This window comes from Saimiri boliviensis, chromosome 21, assembly GCF_048565385.1.
Source record: "Saimiri boliviensis isolate mSaiBol1 chromosome 21, mSaiBol1.pri, whole genome shotgun sequence".
Classification (NCBI taxonomy): Eukaryota; Metazoa; Chordata; class Mammalia; order Primates; family Cebidae; genus Saimiri; species Saimiri boliviensis.
Window position 1 is genome coordinate 12,496,438 of NC_133469.1, and position 17,891 is coordinate 12,514,328.

The 17,891-nt window shown below is 54.2% G+C and overlaps 1 protein-coding gene across 1 annotated transcript in view; it reads left to right on the plus strand.

Moving 5' to 3' along the window:
• The window catches only part of NPTXR (neuronal pentraxin receptor), a 42,034-nt gene extending 24,323 nt beyond the window's left edge, over nt 1-17,711 (plus strand). Inside the window, exons 4-7 of the mRNA XM_039462979.2 lie at nt 8,084-8,309; nt 9,811-10,058; nt 12,934-13,113; nt 13,355-17,711. Of these exons, the coding sequence (XP_039318913.1) occupies nt 8,084-8,309; nt 9,811-10,058; nt 12,934-13,113; nt 13,355-13,579 (879 nt within the window). The 3' untranslated portion in view covers nt 13,580-17,711. The remainder of the gene's footprint in view (nt 1-8,083; nt 8,310-9,810; nt 10,059-12,933; nt 13,114-13,354) is intronic.
• Nucleotides 17,712-17,891: the final 180 nt, after the last annotated feature.

Genomic DNA, 17,891 nt, shown 5'->3' on the forward strand with positions numbered 1-17,891 from the left:
GGAGCTGGGCCTGTCCCTGGAGAAAGGCAGCATGGTAGCATGGGGCTTCTCTAAGAAGGCTTCCTGACCCCAAACTTCCACTCTGGCAAAACCCGGTGGCCTGACCATCCCAGAACAGCCTCTGACTCACTGCCAGCCGGGAGCACCACCGCCGGTGGAGGTACAGGGCCATATTTGCCTTTGGGGCCATAGCACATGCCACTTGGCAAGAGGCAGCAGGGGTGAGCTCACCCTCTGCACCAGGCCCCTCAAGAGCCTTACAATTGAATCTCACAAGAACTATGGGACTATTACTGTCTGCGTTTCACAGATGAGGAAACTGAAGCTCAGAAAGGTTCAGAAGCTTGCCCAGCTCACTCATTTGGCATTTCCACCCAGGCAGCCTGGCTCCAGGCCCTGTACCAGGACGCACTCAGCTCTCCTGCCTCTCAAAAATAGCGAAGAATAATAGTAATGGTGACAACCATGTGCGACCTCTTATGGTTGGCCACACTTCATACTTGTTCTTTCATTTCATCATTATTTGTATCTCCAAATGTAGGTACTATTATTACACTCATTTTACAGATGAGGTCATTGAGGGCCAGAGGAGTTAAGCAGCTTGCCCAAGGCTACAGATCTAGTCAGCAAGGAGCTGGGAAATGACACTGGCCTGTCTAACATGAGAGTTTGTGTCCGATGCCATGTAGCTGCGGCACACATCGATGGATGGATGGATAGGTGGATGGGTGGGTGGGTGGATGGATGGATGAATTCATGGGATGGATGGATGGATGGATGGATGGATGGATAGATGCATGGGGATGGATGGATGCATGCATGGGGATGGATGGATGGATGGATGGATGGATGCATGGGGATGGATGGATGCATGCATGGGGATGGATGGATGGATGGATGAATGCATGGGATGGATGGATGTATGCATGGGATGGATGGATGCATGCATGGGGATGGATGGATGCATGCATGGGGATGGATGGGTGGATGAATGCTTAGGGATGGATGGATGAATGCATGGGGATGGATGAATGGATAGATGGATGAGTGCTCTGCAGCCCTGCCAGAGAAGCTCTCAGGGCCCTCTTCTCTCTCTACAGAGCATCTCGGTTTAGACATCAGAGAAGCTGCCATCTGGAGGGTGAGCAGGCATTGGGCAGAGGAGGAGTGGGGGTGGGAAGAATTTTCTTGGAGAAGGAACTGCATATGTGGAGGCCTTAGGATGAGAAGGAGTTTGGGGCAGTTGAGCAGCGGAGGACTTTCATTGGGCGTGACCTATGTCCTATCAGGGTGAGGACTAAAGCCAGAAGGACAGGGACTTGATTGGCAGGGAAAGTGGATTGTTGAAGGATTTTAAGCAGGCCAGCACTGTGGCTGGACTTGCCTCTGGCCGCTGTGTGAAGGGTGGAAGTGGAAGCTGTGACAGAGTCCAGGGGCAGCAGCCAAGACTAGGGAGAAGCTCAGGAGCTGAAGGAAGCTCTGGGTAAGATGCAGGGTTTCACTCAACCATGAGAGTCTCTACTTTCCGATTTTTTCCTTGTTTTTAAAAGAAAATCATTGTCCAGTGTTTTTAAAAGAAAACTATTGTCCAGTGTTTCAGATGGACCTAAGTAAATACTACTACCCAGGTCCCTGCCCAGGCTCCAGAACCAAACTTTTCCAATCAGCTGATTCCCGTCTAGAGTCTCCCAAATGCAGCCACAACCACACACCCTCAAACGGCCAGCACCGTCCCGGATCAGTGTTGATCTCTCCCACGCATTTCTCATTTCTCATTTTTTTACCTTGTCATGTGCCTTTTAAACCACACGGTACATCGAGTTGAATGTTTTACAACTTTATATCAATGATATTCAGCTGCTCTGTAACTTGTCTCTTCTCTCAATATAATTATTCAACAAAAAGATTTCAGGCTGGAGATGGAAAAAGGTGAAGTCCTTCAAGAACTCTTTAAAAAATGTTAGTCACTGCCGGGAGTGGTGGCTTACTGTAATTCCAGCATTTTGGGAGGCCAAGGCAGGTGGATCACCTGAGGTCATGAGTTCGAGACCAGCCTGGCCAACATGGCAAAACCCCATCTCTACTAAATATACAAAAATCAGCTGGGCATGGTGGTAGGCACCTATAATCCCAGCTATTCAGGAGGCTCAGACAGGAGAATGGCTTGAACCCAGGGGGTGGAGGTTGCAGTGAGATGAGAGCATACCCCTTCACTCCAGCCTGGGCAAAAGAAACTCCAACTCAAAAAAAAAAAAAAATTGTTAGTCACGACACTAATAGTAGACATGCCTGTAGTGCTTCCTATGCCTACAGCACACTAAGAGCTTTCTATCTATAAACTCAGTCAATCCTCACCACAATGCTATGAAATTTATTATTTTACCCTTTTGGGCCAATGAGGAAACTGAGGCACAGCACCCTTACCTAACAAGGCCACTCAGCTGGTAGAGTCTAGGTGTGAGTCCCAGCAGGACTCAGAACTTGGGGTATGGTTGGATGGAGGAGGCGAGGAGCCGTGGTCCACACTGCTCCCCCTCCTCCTGAAGGCTGCTTGTTTTCCACCTGGTCCTGCTGCCCCTGGGATCTGCCCCTGGAGAGGAAGGCAGGGTGGCAGGATGGGATTTCTCTGAGAAGGCTTCCTGACCCCAAACTCCCACCCTGGTAAAACCTGGTGGCCTGGCCATCCCAGAATGGCCTCTGCCCCTCACCACCAGCTGGGAGTACCACTACTGGTGATCTTGGGCAGGGGCAGCTGTGCAGAGGGTAGGACCCTGACCCTCAATGGACCCAGACCAGCAGTGTAGGTCTGAGGAATGGGGACAGGTTCCAAAATCAGGAAGGCCAGGTAAGAGTCCTGGCTCTGCAGTGTCGCAGTCCTCTGCACAGTCTGTGGGTGGTGCAGAGGGTGGGACCCTGACCCTGGGGTCCTGCACCTGCCTTCTGCTCCCAGCAGCAAGGGAACAGCCCCTGGGGCTAAGGTGGTTGGGGACCTCCCTGCATCCCCCCAGCCTCAGTCGCTCCACACTGGCCGGACCCTCCTACCAGGCTCCCTTTGTGAAGCTATACTGCACCATGGTCTGACACAACCTTCTGGACCTTCTAGACTTCCTGTGACCATTAGAACCTCTCCTGCTTGCCTTCGAGTTAGGCAGGGCAGCTGACACTGGGCCCACTTGGCCGATCAACAAACAGACCCAGGCCATCTGTGTGGGCCTGAGGAATGAGCACAGATTCCAGGATCAGGAAGGCCAGGCTGGAGAGCTGGCTCTGCAGAATCACAGGTATGTGAGCTCAGCCAGGCACTTTCACCTCTCTGAGCCTCAGTTCCCTCCTATCTAAGGGGCCTCGCTACTTCCCTAGGCTGTTGAAGCGGCCTAGAACTGTTTGCACAGAGCTTCCCTAGTGCGGGGTCTGGCGTGCGCGGGTGCTCGGTGCTCGAAGGAGACAGCTGCTGCTGTTAGCATTCTGATTGAGTGCTAATGAGCCCGGCACATTAGTGGTTGAGCTGGGCCTAGAACAAGGGGCTCTGGCTGTAGGCCCAGCACACTTGCGCCAAACCCCACCCTGGACTCCCAGCGGGACAGGCCACGGGTTCCCAGCCTCCACCTTCCTGCCCCAGCAGGAGCTGAGTGGGGGTGCTGGCGTCATCCTTCCCCCGATCATCTTAGGTGAGGGGCCAACTTGGCATCAGGCCGGGAGCCCACGCGGCACAGCCTGCACCCACAGCAGATGGGAAGTGGGGGTGTGGGAGTCGTGTTCTTCTGATTCAGACACTGGGACGAGGAGGGGCTCACACACGATCCGCAAGCCCACCTCCTCCGTGCCCTTCCTGGCCGCTGCAGAGCCAGGGGCTCTGACAAAAGAACAGCTTGAGCGCACGCCTCCCCAGCCTGCACGTTTTCGCCTTGAAACGTCGGCGTCTGTTTAAATAGCCTTGACGGCCTGTTCTTGCTGGCAGGTCTTCCTCCCTCTGTTATTCCTGGCAAGTCTTCCTCCCTCTCTCCTTTTGCTGGAGAGAGGCAATGCTGGCTCCAGGTGTATCGGCTTGGCTCAGCCCCATTGCCATAGACAATTCAAAAGGACTCCTGCCTCAGTTTCCCATATGTAAAATGGGGATACAAAGAGTGCCAGCCTCAGGGAGTGGCTGTGAGGATTCATGAGTAAACACATGTCAGTGCCAAGGTTGGGCCTGGTGCACAGCCTCACTCAGCACGTGCCCCTCTGGCCTCATGCTTGGCATAGAGAGGGGTAGGGAACCGAGGACAGAACAGTGCCAGGGACCAGGAAGGCCCTACCCTGGCCATTCCAGCCCTGAGATAAAATATACCCTGTGAGCTGATTGCCTCAGTCTAAGGCTTTTTGGAAGTCCATCAGTCTCAAACCCAGTGGGTGGCTGAACCTGTCACCCTGTGGGCCATCCAAGTCACTTGAAAGCTCTGGAGGTAATGAGCATCCGCATCAGCTAATGTAGTCAAGCCCCACAGTTGGCATTATGCTTTTTTTTTTTCTTTTTTTTTTTTTTTTTTTTTTGAGATGGAGTTTTGCTCTTGTTACCCAGGCTGGAGTGCAATGGCGCGATCTTAGCTCACCGTAACCTCCACCTCCTGGGTTCAAGCAATTCTCCTACCTCAGCCTCCCGAGAAGCTGGGATTACAGGCACGCGCCACCATGCCCAGCTAATTTTTGTGTTTTTAGTAGAGACGGGGTTTCACCATGTTGACCAGGATGGTCTCGATCTCTTGACCTTGTGATCCACCAGCCTCAGCCTCCAAAAGTGCTGGGATTATAGGCGTGAGCCACCGCGCCCGGCCCGGCATTATGCTTTTATAGTCCATGAGGGCCTGTCACTTGTCCTCCCATCCTTCCATCTGTCCTGGGAATGGACAAGAGGAAGCCTGTTTTACCCCCCACACCCTTTTTTTTTTGAGACTGAGTTTCGCTTTTATTGCCCAGGCTAGAGTGCAATGGCATGATCTGGGCTTGCTACAACCTCTGCCTCCCGGTTCAAGCAATTCTCTTGTCTCAGCCTCCTGAGTAGCTGTTACTACAGGCACGTGCCACCATGCCCAGTTAATTTTGTATTTTTAGTAGAGAAGGGGTTTCTCCACATTGGTCAGGCTGGTCTCAAACTCCTGACCTCAGATGATTCGCCCACCTCTGCCTCCCAAAGTCCTGAGATTACAGGCGTGAGCCACCGGCCCACACTTTTTTTTTTTTTTTTTTTTTTTTTCGGTCTCACTCTGTTGCCCAGGCTGTAGTGCAATCATACGATTATGACTCACTGCAGCCTCAGCCCCCCAGGCTTAAGCAATCCTCCTGCCTCAGCCACCCAAGTAGCTGGGGCTCCAGGCATGCACCACAATCCCCGGCTAATTTTTGTATTTCTTGTAGATACGGGGTTTCACCATGTTGCCCAGGCTGGTCTCGAACTCCCAGGCTCAAGTGCCTGTCTTGGCCTCCCAAAGTGCTGGGATTACACACATGAGCCACCATGCCCAGCCTGTCCCCATTTTAGAGGAGGGGAAACAGACTTTGCAGTTAGTCTGCACCAGAGCCAGAGTTTGTAGGCACCTTGACAGAAGAAGCCCTCGGGATTGCAAAAATGAATGTAACTGGGGAGGCCACGTGCACTGTGAGGCTCCTACATCCATCCCATGCCTGCCTTCACCTGGCCTCCACCCCAGCCTGGTGGGCCAAGTCGGCATCCGCGTGGATGGGCAGCCATAACTTCTCACACAGGACGTGGAAGGGGATAATGGTGTCCAGAGTCCCCCTCTTCCACTGCTTCATGGGTCTTCCCAGAGCCAGCCTGGATGACCTCAGGGACTCACCCCATCTTACAGCCTGGAATGGAGAGAGGTTGATCCTCAGCCCCTCCCCACTGCCAGCAGAAGACAGGGGTTGCTGAGTGTGAGTGACACCAGAGCCCCTGCCCTGTGAAGCAACCTCACCTTTCCCGTGGGAGCCAGGGGACCCTTGGGACAGAGAGGGAATTGGGTTTCTGGAGAGGCTGCCTGGCAGGTGCCAGGAGAGGCTGCATGGCAAGTGATGCAGAGGGGGCGGGCGAGCCGGACTGCTGGGCTCAGATCCCACTCTGCTGCTGCTCCTGGCATGATCTTGGGTGACTCACCCCAGTTTTCCTGCCCCTGAAATGGGGACACTAGCATGTGAAGCAGATTCAGAGACAGAATGTTTGCAAGGTGTCTGCTGGGGCTCAGCCAGCAGTAAGAGCATCCCATTCAGTCTTCCCACCTACCCTATGCACCCAAAACCCTGCCCTTGGCTCCTACTGAGGGCCAGGCTCTGGGCACTTCCCCTACACACCATCATTTAATGCTGACCAGTCCTGGAGGCTGAGCATTCCAAGTGCCCATCTTATAGGAGAAAAATGATCCTGGAGGTGTTAGCCCACCTGCCCCCATTCTTATGATACAGTGGCAGAGTTAAGGTCCAGTCCCTCCAACTCCTGAATGCAAAGTCCCATTACTGTCCACACTGGCAGCTCCCAAGTCTCAGGCACTGGGCATGGCAGTGGTCCTTTGCCCCCCAGCACTCTGACACAGGGGACACACTTCTCCCCTTGTCTCATGGCTAGAAAACAGGCTCAGAGAGGTGAAGGAGGAGTGCGCAGCTCAGAAGGAACATGCAGCCCTCAGTCAAGCAGCCGCCAGCAGTGCCCAATGTCACCCAGCAAATGACTGACAGAGCCGTCGGCTGAGCAAGGGATTCTATGCTTGTCCCAAGCTGCAAGGCCATCCCCTTGCAGCTTAGGAAGCTCAGAAAAGGTGGGGTTTTTGGTTTTTTGTTTTGCCTCCAGCCTCGACTTTAGCACCTGGGGCAGTGCCCGGCACAATGGGAGTGCCCTCTGAATGTTTGCTCAGTGATGGAATCACAGAATACAATGAGTTCTTGTCTGGGGCCTAAGCTGGGAGCAAGGAACTGATTAAGCAAAAACTTCCCAGGCCTTTGGGGAGTTCACAAGGATCAGGCCTGGTAGTGGGGACCACGGAGGATGGGGAAGCCAGGAGATGGTGGAGGATGGTGAAGGTTTAATTTAGCTCCTAGCAGCTCATTGAATTATTAATCCTCTACTGACGTTTCTATGACGTCTGCCACAGACTGTCCCCTTCAAGAGTCTGGGCCTGTGGCCTCACCTGCCTCCTTCCACCCCAGAAGGGCCTTCTTCTAGCAGGAGATGGGGAAGGAAACCCTCCTGGCTCCTGTCCCAGTTCTGCTGCCCATGGGATCTTAAGATAGGTCTGGCATGTGGTGGGGAACTCTAAACACTTGGACCTCATCCTGGGCTAGATGAGGGGTGTCAGAGCCTACCCTGGAACACTCTGCCGTAGACAACAATTGCAATAAGCAGACTCTTGTTTATTGATATTTACTACTTAGTCTTCCTTACAACTCTCCAGATAGGTGCAGCTCTCTTTTGAGAGTTCAGAGAAGTCAAAGGATTTTCTGTGAGTCACATAGCAGATTGGTTCCCGAGCTGGTTTTGAACCGTGGCCTGTCTGACTCCAAAGTATGTGATTTTAGCCACCTGCCACCCTGTTATGATCAAGCCACTGGAGCCTTGCTCCAGAAGTCCCTGGTTCACACCACAGGTGGGCCCAGTAGCTACACAGAGCCTTTTGCAGAGGACCATTCTAGGAAGCTTGCTGAGTGAGGGAACAAAGACTAAGACAGTCCACCCCTTTACCAGCCCATCAGCATCTACCCTTACTGCTATGAAGGGCTAGGGTGGGGCACTCAGCTTCAGCTGTACCCTGGAACCATCTGGAGGACCTTCACAGCACTCATGGCCAGGCCCCACACCCCCGCCATGGGCTGAGCTGTCCTCGAGAGCAGGGGCCAGCTCTGCCTGCTGCTCACCGTCATGTACCAGCACTGGGAACAGAGCCTGCCAGGCACCCAGGATGCATCTGTTGCCTGCTGTTGGCATTGTCATCCCCATTTTGCATACTGGGGAAACTGAGGCTCTCCTGCAGTCACCGATCAGGGATGGCAGCCATCTGAGTGTTCCAAGCCTTTCCTTTCTCCCCCTCAATTGACTTCTCTTTTTCTGCCCCATGAACAGCAGGAGCTCCCGGCCCGTGTGAACCTCTCAGCTGCCCCAGCCCCAGTCTCTGCTGTGCCCGCCGGCCTGCACTCCAAGATGGACCAGCTGGAGGGGCAGCTGCTGGCCCAGGTGCTGGCACTGGAAAAGGAGCGCGCTGCCCTCAGCCACAGCGGGCGCCGGCAGCGGCAGGAAATGGAGAAGGAATTGGATGTCCTGCAGGGTCGTGTGGCTGAACTGGAGCACGGTGGGTCCTGGGTCCTGGATCTTGCAGAAGGCATTGGAGGGGTCCTCAGAATGACAGATCCACTCAAAAAATATATCCATGCTCCCCCAGAGGCTAACACGGACAGACGGGAGGGTGGGAGGAGGCTGTGGAGCACAAGATGAAGAGAATCATTCAGGGATATTATTATAATTATCAGCATTATTAACAGGTCTCCTTTCCTGGCACTTACTGTGTCCTGGGAATGTGCTAAGTACTTGACACATCCGCTGATTTAATCTTCACAGTTTTCACAGATGAGAAAACTGAAGCTCAGAGAAGTCAAGTGTCATGCTCAAGGTCACACAGACAATAAGTGGTGGGTCTAGATCTCAAACAAGGTCTGACTCCACAGTCATACATTTAACCACCCACGAAATACCATTTTCAATGACTCAGTCAGGATTTTATTTAACACCTGTGCTTGGCACTGCCATGGGGTCAGAGAAACATAATGGGCAGGGTACAGGTATGAGCATTAGGAGACCTGGCTTCTGGTTGCATATCTGTCTCTGGCTTGCTCTGTGACCTCAGAAGGTCACATCCTTCCCCAGGCCTCAGTTTTCCTCAGATCTCATGATTTCTCAGGAACCTTTCAGCTTTGAAGTCTTGTGAGGACCACCCTTAAGAGGCTTACAGACAAGTTGGGGAAAACGGGGGAAATGATGAGCAGTTAGCTGGGACCCACTTAGATGTGGAGCAGGGGTTCAGGAGAAGAAAAGACAGGGCTGGGTGCAGTGGCTAATGCTGGTAATCCCAGCACTTTGGGAAGCCGAGGTGGGCGGGATCACCTGAGGTCAGGAGTTTAAGACCAGCCTGGCCAACATGGCAAAATGCTTTCTCTACTAAAAATACAAAAATTAGCTGGATATGGTGGTGCATGCCTGTAATCCCAGCTACTCAGGAGGCTGAGGCAGGAGAATTGCTTCAGACTGGGAAGTGGAGGTCGCAGTGAGTCAAGATTGCACCACTGCACTCCAGCTTAGACAACAGAGGAAAACGCTGTCTCAAAAAAAGAAAAGAAATTCAAATCCAAGCTGCTTCTTGGAGGAGGCAGCCTCAAGCTACTTCTTAAAAACAGAGGTGGGGAGCAAATTTCAGAATGGAGGGGCCATAGCAGGGGCACAGCTGCAGGGGAGGGACAGGTCTGGTGGCTCAGGGGCCAGCATCCCGGCTGGAGCACAGAGACAGGAGAAGCACTCTCCAGCCCTCCTCAGCCCTGCCTCTGGCCTGTCTACCCTGGGTTTCCCAGGGGGCCAGGGGAAACAAATTTAATTTGTTGAAGGTCACGTGGCTGGGAAGTGGGGGAGGCAAGATGTGGTCTCAGGACATCTGAGGTCTAAAGAGCAGAGAGGCCCCGAAGGCACTGGGCATGCAGCAGTTACCCTACGAGCTTGTTAGCCTTTATTCTGAAGTGTGCCCTGTGCACCCACCCTTTTCGGCATCTACTGACCTCCACCACGTCTGCCTCGCCCACCCTCAGGATCCTCAGCCTACAGTCCCCCAGACGCCTTCAAGATCAGCATCCCCATCCGCAACAACTACATGTACGCCCGCGTGCGGAAGGCACTGCCCGAGCTCTACGCATTCACCGCCTGCATGTGGCTGCGGTCCAGGTCCAGCGGCACTGGCCAGGGCACCCCCTTCTCCTACTCAGTGCCTGGGCAGGCCAACGAGATTGTGCTGTTGGAGGCAGGCCATGAGCCTATGGAGCTGCTGATCAATGACAAGGTGGGTGTGGCCAGCGGGGAGGGCTGCTGGGGGGATCGAGGAGAGCCCTCTCCACACTGGGCTCTCATTCTGTTGCTCATTCTCCTGCTTCGCATATTCAGCACACATTAAATGCCCACTGTGTGCTGAGCTGGGCTCTGGGAATATAAAGACAAGCCAGACATGGGGCTGCCTGAGAGGCTGTGTGTTTACAGAGGCTCTAAGTGTTGTTCTATTTTACAGAGGAGGCAAGTGAGGCTCTTGGAGATCCAGTGACTTCCCAGTGACTCAGGGCTGGGGCAGGGCTGAGGTATCTGCCTCCAGGGCCCTGCTCATCCTCCTGAATTTAAAGAGAAGGGAGGTACACAGATCTACCTGGGAATCGAGGGAGGAAGGGAGTGCCAATGGCCTCCTCATTCCTTCTACTCACCTGGAGCCAACCCCTTGGGGCCTCCCCGCTATGGAGAGTAGAAAGGTGTTATGCTCAGACTCTGGGGCCCTAATGCTGGTTTGAGTCTTTCTTCTGCATCTTCACCACTGTCTACTAGTCGACTACCTGCCCTGTGCCTCAGTTTCCTTATCTCTAAAGCAGGAATGATAAGAGCCCTTGCCTCTTAGGGTTGTAGTGAGAAGTGGCCTAACTGCACGTGGAGGTCTTTGAGCAGAGCCTAGCATTGAGCAGACATCAATAACTGTGAGCTATTTTTATTATACTGAGCACTACGCTAATAAGCAGTTTACTCACATTATTACCCTTGACCTTCCCAACTGCACTCATTATCCCCATTTTGCAGATGGAGAATCTGGGGCTCAGAGAGGGGAAATAATGCACCCTGGCTACACAGCTGCTGGGGTGTGATGTGATTCAGGGTCTTGGGCTCCAGAAACCACCTCTTAACCCCTCCCCTGTTCTTTCCTTGGCCCACCCATCTTCCTCATGCCCAGGCCTCCCTCCCCAATCCCCGTCCCTCAGACTGGCTGGAAGGCAGGACAAGGACAGGCCTTGGCTATGGAGAATGATGTGGCAGGAGCATGGTGATTGAGGGAGGAAGGAGGGGAGCATCTTATCACTGTCATCCACTCCTAAAATTCCTCCCTTGCCTGCCACATTGCTTTGGGCCTTGCAGACATGGTGGTCTACTGAGACCCCCCGTGGAAATGCAAATACCATGTATCATACCCACCTGTGACCAGCCCACAACACATAGAGCCGTTAGGAGTGGTTGACAACCTATCAGAACCCAGCTTAGCAGAAGGTGCATTTCATAGCGTTCTGGAGCAGGAGGAGGAGGAGGAGGAGAAAGAGGAGGAGGGAGGGAGGGAGGGAGGGCCCAGGGAGCAGTGACTTTCCCTTGTGGCCCAACAAACCCTGTCCACCACTGGGGCAGCTGGACTACATCTAGATCCTGCTGCCCTTCATCACCCCCTGGCTGCCATCCTTGGCCTTGCCCAAGTTCAGCACTCAGTTCTCATTAGAAGAAATTCAGCACCCTGGACAGGGCACTGCACAGCCTTGTTTCGGGACTCTCTGGAGTCCTGAGAGCCAACCTCACAGACTGCTCACTGTTCCCCTTTTATTCCAGCCTCTAAGCCTTTACTCCCGCTGTGCCCACCACTTGGTTTGCCTAGCAATGGATGGTGGCTCCATTGTCCTTCCAGACGGGTTTCGACATGGCTTCTATTCCCATATCCCCTCTTCCTCTGGGCCTCGCAGCCTCTGTACCTCCCATATGGCCTCCGTGATTTTGTCATATAGCATTGCCCCGAAGTCCCTCCCTTCCTGAAGACTCAGCTCATTTAAGGCAAGAACCAACTCCACACCCCTAGTGTCCACAACAAAGCCAGGGACCATGTAGGCCTCAGAGAATGTTACATTAAATTGTGATCTCAGCCCAGGCAAAGTGGCTCATTCCTGTAACTGGGAGGCCGAGGCGGGTGGATCACCTGAGGTCAGGTGTTCACCAAGTTGACAGGCTGGCCAACATGGTGAAGCCCTGTCTCTACTAAAATTACAAAAAAAAAAAAAAATTAGTCGGGCATGGTGGTACACGCCTGTAATCCCAGCTACTCGGTAGGCTGAGGCAGGAGAACTACTTGAACCTGGAGATGAAGTTTACAGTGAGCCAGGATCACACTACCACACTCCATCCTGGGCAACAGAGTGAGATTCTATCTCAAAAAAAAAAAAAATGTGATCTCAGAAATCTTACCAGATGAGGGAGCCCTTTGGGAGCACCAAATCCACTGACAGCAAGTACCTTTCATCTTACAGGCCAGCTGTAATCCATCAGCAGTGGCTTCCCAGAGCCCTGAGCTCAATCAAGGCTCATGATTGATTGGCTATGTCTGGCCTGGGTCAAGGAAGAGGCAGAAGCTATAGATTTGCCATCCCTTGTCTGACCTTTTCACTTTACAGATGAGGAAACTGAGGCCCAGCGAGGAAGGAGCAGCCTCCCCAGGTCACACAGGGGTTGCTAGCAGAGCCAGAACCAGATGCTGGAGCCTGGCCTCTGAGTCTGAGGTTCATTCTATCTCTACTAGTACTTCTTGAGCCCCAGCTGTGTGCTAGGTGCTGTGTGAGGTATTCAGGGGAGGCTGGGATTCTGAGACATCTCTCCACCCCAATGACCTTAATAGGCCTGCTGGAGAGTGAATGAACTACCTAGTGGCAACTGAAAACCAAAACCAGAGAGTCCCTTGTGATCTGGTTTGGTCTTTGAGGAAACAGGAGAGAGGAATCGAGGAAAGACACTGGGCAGAAGGATGGAGAGGGTCAGGCCTGGGGTCAGGCCGTGAAGGGATGGACGTGGGTCTCCCCAGCCCCACCCCACTGCCTCAGCCTTGGGCCTTGGGCCTTGGGGCACCTCTGACCTGGGGCTGGGGGACCTGTGTCCAGGTGGCGCAGCTGCCCCTGAGCCTGAAGGACAGTGGCTGGCACCACATCTGCATCGCCTGGACTACAAGGGATGGCCTATGGTCTGCCTACCAGGACGGGGAGCTACAGGGCTCTGGTGAGAACCTGGCTGCCTGGCACCCCATCAAGCCTCATGGGATCCTTATCTTGGGCCAGGAACAGGTAAGACTCAGGCTAATATTGGGGCTGGACCTCCCCATTGTGCAGATGGGCAGACTGAGGGCCAGAGAGATCAGAGACCTAAGGAACTAGAATCTTGGAGGTGGGGCTAGAGCCTTGGGGGCGGGGCTTCAGTGGGGACAAAAGTGGGGCTTCCTCAGGCACAAGAGCCTGACTGAGCCACCCTGTCTTTTCTCCTCCCTCACTCCACATCTTTTCTTTCTCTGCTGCTGTCTTGGCTCAGGATACCCTGGGCGGCCGGTTTGATGCCACCCAGGCCTTTGTGGGTGACATCACCCAGTTTAACCTGTGGGACCACGCTCTGACTCCAGCCCAGGTCCTGGGCATTGCCAACTGCACCGCACCACTGCTGGGCAACGTCCTTCCCTGGGAAGATAAGTTGGTGGAGGTCTTCGGGGGTGCAACGAAGGCCGCCTTTGATGTCTGCAAGGGGAAGGCCAAGGCATGAGGGCCACCTCATCCAGGGCCCCTCCCTTGCCTGCCACTTTGGGGACTTGAGGGGGGTCACATTCCCTCCTCAGCCTGCCCACACACTGGCCTTCCCTCCTGCCCCACTCCTGGCTGTGCCTCCCATTTCCCCTCACCTGTACCCACACCTCCAGAATGTCCCGCCCTGCGAGCGTGTCCCCTGTCCCCACCCGGGTGGAGAGGAGCGTCTCAAGGAAACAGTGGGAGCCTGCCCTCCTGGCATTGCATTGGAGTTTTCTCTTACCCCACCCCTCCCTGCCCATCAATTGCATCTGATGTCACTAATTCTGACAGCACCCCCCGTAGGGTAGGGTTGTGTATGGGGGGCTCCTCTATTTCAGTGGTGGGAGTGTCTGTCCACCCCCTTGTCCTCCATGCACCAGGCCCAGCAGCTTCCTCTTCAGGGCCACAACAGGCTGTAGAAGGAGATGAAGAGGACAGTGGAGGTCACACTCACCCTCCTCCCTCTTTCCACCAGCTGCCAGTCAAGGGCAGTGGGATCTCGATGGAACCTCCCCAACCCCGCCCGCACCTCCCTCTTCCTCCTCTTTCCTCCTTTGTGTGTAGTGGTTTGAATGTTGGTTCCATGCCTGGCCCAGCCCCACCTCAGTCTTAGGGACATTCCTTTCCCAGCTCCAGCCTGGAGGGAAGGGGACAAAGACCCCAGAATGACAAAGGGCTGTAGTCACTCCTTGTGCTCACCCATATCGATGGCCACTGGTATAGTCACCCCTTCCCTTCTGTGCCAAGGATGGGACCTGGGCCACTTCAGGCTGGGCTGGGAGTGGCCCTAAGGCAGAGGCCTCATTGCCCAGGAGACCCCGCCTCTGGCAGAGCCACATTACCTACCCCGTGCATGGTCCTGGGGCAGGAGGGAAGAAGCTGAGGGGGTGGGAAGAAGCACAAAGCAGAGGGCAGAGCACTGGGTGAGAGAGGGGAGCCCTTGGTTCCTAGCCAGCCCTCCTAATGTGCTGTGTGGCCTTCTGTACGTTCCTGACCTCTCTGGGCCTGGCCTTCCTCATTCCTGAGCTGAGGCTCTCGCTTTGGTCATTTGCTGTCCAGACTGGGTGTGAGCTTCTCTGTGATTCCAGGTGAACAGGTGGGGAACGCCCTGGTGATCCTGGGCTTAGCAGGGGTGGGTCCTGGGACTCAGCAGTAGATGGGATGAAGCCAGTCAGGGGTTAGGGTCAGCAGAGACTCAGAGTCAAGGGCAAGGTTCAAGGCCAACTAACCTCATGCGTGGATTGTAAAAAACCAGCTCCCTCTGGATCATCCCAGCCTGGCACCCCTTGCCTGTCTGAGAGTGTCTCAAAGAGCTAATGGCTTCCTTGACCCCTTGAGGCATTGCCAGCTTCCTCAAGAGAGTATCAGAATCTTAGAGCTGAGAGGCCAGGCGCAGTGGCTCATGCCTGTAATCCCAACACTTTGGGAGGCCAAGGTGGGTAGATCCCTTGAGGTCAGGAGTTCAAGACCAGCCTGACCAACATGGTGAAACCCCATCTCCACTAAAAAATACAAAAATTAGCCAGGTGTGGAGGCGGGCGCCTCTAGTCCCAGCCACTTGGGAAGCTGAGGCAGGAGAATCGCTCGAACCCGGAAGGTGGAGGTTGCAGTGAGCCAAGATCACACCATTGCACTCCAGCCTGGTCAACAGAGCAAGACTGCATCTCAAAAAAAAAAAAAAAGAATCTTAGAGCTGAGAAAAGCCACCCTGTCTAGCACCACATCTGCTTGTGAGAAATGGTTCAGGGAGGACACGTGACCTGCACAGGCTCACAGGGCACGATGGGGCAGAGCCAGGACTAGAGCCCAGGGCATCTGACTCCCTCTTCAGTGCTCTTCCCCTTCCATGCTACCTGGCCCTGAGGGTCTTTGAATTCAGTCTACACCTCAGCAGGTGGACACCTGAGAGGTCAGATGCTTTCCAACATGACATCCAGAACATCTTCCTTTACGCAACACCCAAAGATCTTGGCATCCCCACACTTCCTGGGGTGTTATGATCCCTGGGCACTTTGGCAGAATGGAGACCTGAGGTGTCCCTCCCGTGCTAGTTAACCTACCAGGTGTCTGAGCAGCTGCAGGCTACCTGGCTCAAGTGGGCACTGGTACCTCTTGCGTACTTTTTTGTTCCCTGTCTGTCTCCACTCCCTGAGGCCACTTAGCCTGAGACATGACGCAAGAGCTGCAGGCCGGGGGGCTCAGTGCCATGGAAGCTCCTCTAAGACACATTGCCTCCGGTGCCCAGATGCTTGCTTCCATTTCAAGAACATAAATAGATTGCCAGCCCCTCCGGTCCAATCCCACTGGAAGAAAAGGTGATGTCGGGCTTCCGCCAGACCCGCTGAGACCTAGGTTGCCACGGTAACAGCCAATGACATCAACCCAAGTGCTGGGTCAAGTGTCTCATCATAATGGCACTGTTGCTGGGGTGATGGCAGAATTCAGAACCTCGATTTCAGTGACGCCAGGCTTGATCTGTTTCTGTTATTGTCTCGAAGAAGGTAGCTCTTACTGAAGGACATGGGAGAAGGATAGGGTCTTAACTAGGAGGTGGCGGCACTTGCCAGGTCACTTGGGCCCACCCAGACGCACGACCCCATGTCCTTTATGCTTGTCTCAGTGAAGATGAGGGCTCTGATGCCTGAGCCTTGTTCCCATGCCACATCACCCACTCAGCCTCCCAAAGGGAACAGGAACACGTTTCACCAGCGTGCCACTCTTTGGGTCCCACTTTTCCTATCTCCTGCTGCTCCTGAGCACATCCAAGCAGACAGAGAAAGAGGAACCAGACATGGCACCTAGTCACATCCTGTGTGCTCCTGGCTGATAACCACAACTGAGCCTATGTTTGTCCTGCCATCTGGCACAGCACCGAGTGTGGCACGGGCACCGTACTGATGATCCTCACAACACGGTTCTGAGTCAGGACATTCTTGGCTCCATTAGACAGGTGAGGAAACGGCACAGAGAGGTGATATCATCTGCCTGGTGTCAATCAGCTAGCGAGTGATGGAGCCCAGATTTCAAACCACAGGGGGTTTGAAACCAAAGGTCCAGGGGCTGAGTAGCCCCTTACCTGTGTAGAGGGTCCATCTAGGCACCATTGCTCTGACGTGTTCCGACCCCGTTCTCCAGCCCACAGGGCTTGAAGTGGAGGAACAGAGGCAGGGGGTGGGTCAGCCCCAGGGTCCCCTCCGTGAAGCCGTGCCAGGGGGCTCATTTGCTTCAAGGAATGTGTCCCTCCCACATCTGGGCCAGAGCTTCAGCCTTTCTCTAGCTCAACTGGAGTTCACAGGAGAACCAAAAAAGAAAAGGAAGCTGAGCATCTCCCGAGGGTCCTGGGCAGGGAAATTGCTGCTCCTCCAACTCCTGCTTGGAGCTAAGCCCTGCACCAGGTGCTTCCCAGCTGTTATCTGCCAGATCTTCCCATCTTGTGGCACGAGGTGCCCCCACCAACATCCCAAGGGGACCAATTCCCTTGCCACAACTTTGCGTGACCTGGGACCACAGATTTGGTCAGGAAGGGCTCCAAGAGAAGGCCGAAGCCCTCGTTTTTACAGATGAGGACGCTGAAGCCTGGGGAGGGGAGGGACCCTCAAGACCACCCAGCTGGACACGGGAGACGAGCCCAGTCTTCTGTGTTCAGCCCTCTCTAGGACACAGTGGCCTCTCCCCAGCACTGAGTCGCCCTTTCTCTGTGCGTCCCAGCACCCTTGGCCTGAGAAAACTGGGAAAGGGGCTCCCTCCCAGAGATGGGATTACTCTCTTCGCCCCTTTATTCCAGCTGCCTGCCACCCAGACCCCACCTCCCACCCTGATCCTCTGACCCCTGGGTGGGGAAGGGGCTCACGTGGGGCCAGGCTGAGTGTGAGTGAGCATGTCAAGTTGTCTGACACTGTGACATTAATGCACCCTATTGACAACTCCTCCCCAGCCTCACCCCTTTCTCCTCTCCCTGTTTTGTACATAAATTGACATGAGCCGCAACGTGTGTGCGTGTGTGTGTGTGTGTGTGTGTGTATGTGTGTGTGTGATCTGTGTCATGGTTTTGTTACCTTTTTGTTTTTGTAAATTTGAATGTTCAAAATAAACATGCTGTTTACTCTGAGGCTCTTCTTTGCAGGGATGGGCCTGCCCTGTGGGGGAGGTGAATGGCAAGGAGGGGGATGCTTTGGACAGGGCAGCAGGGAAAGGCAGAGGAGGTACCTGATCCTGGAAGGACCAAAGCCACACGCACCCCTAAATAGGCCCCCAGCTGACAAGTTCTGCCTGTTCCAGGCTCAGGCACA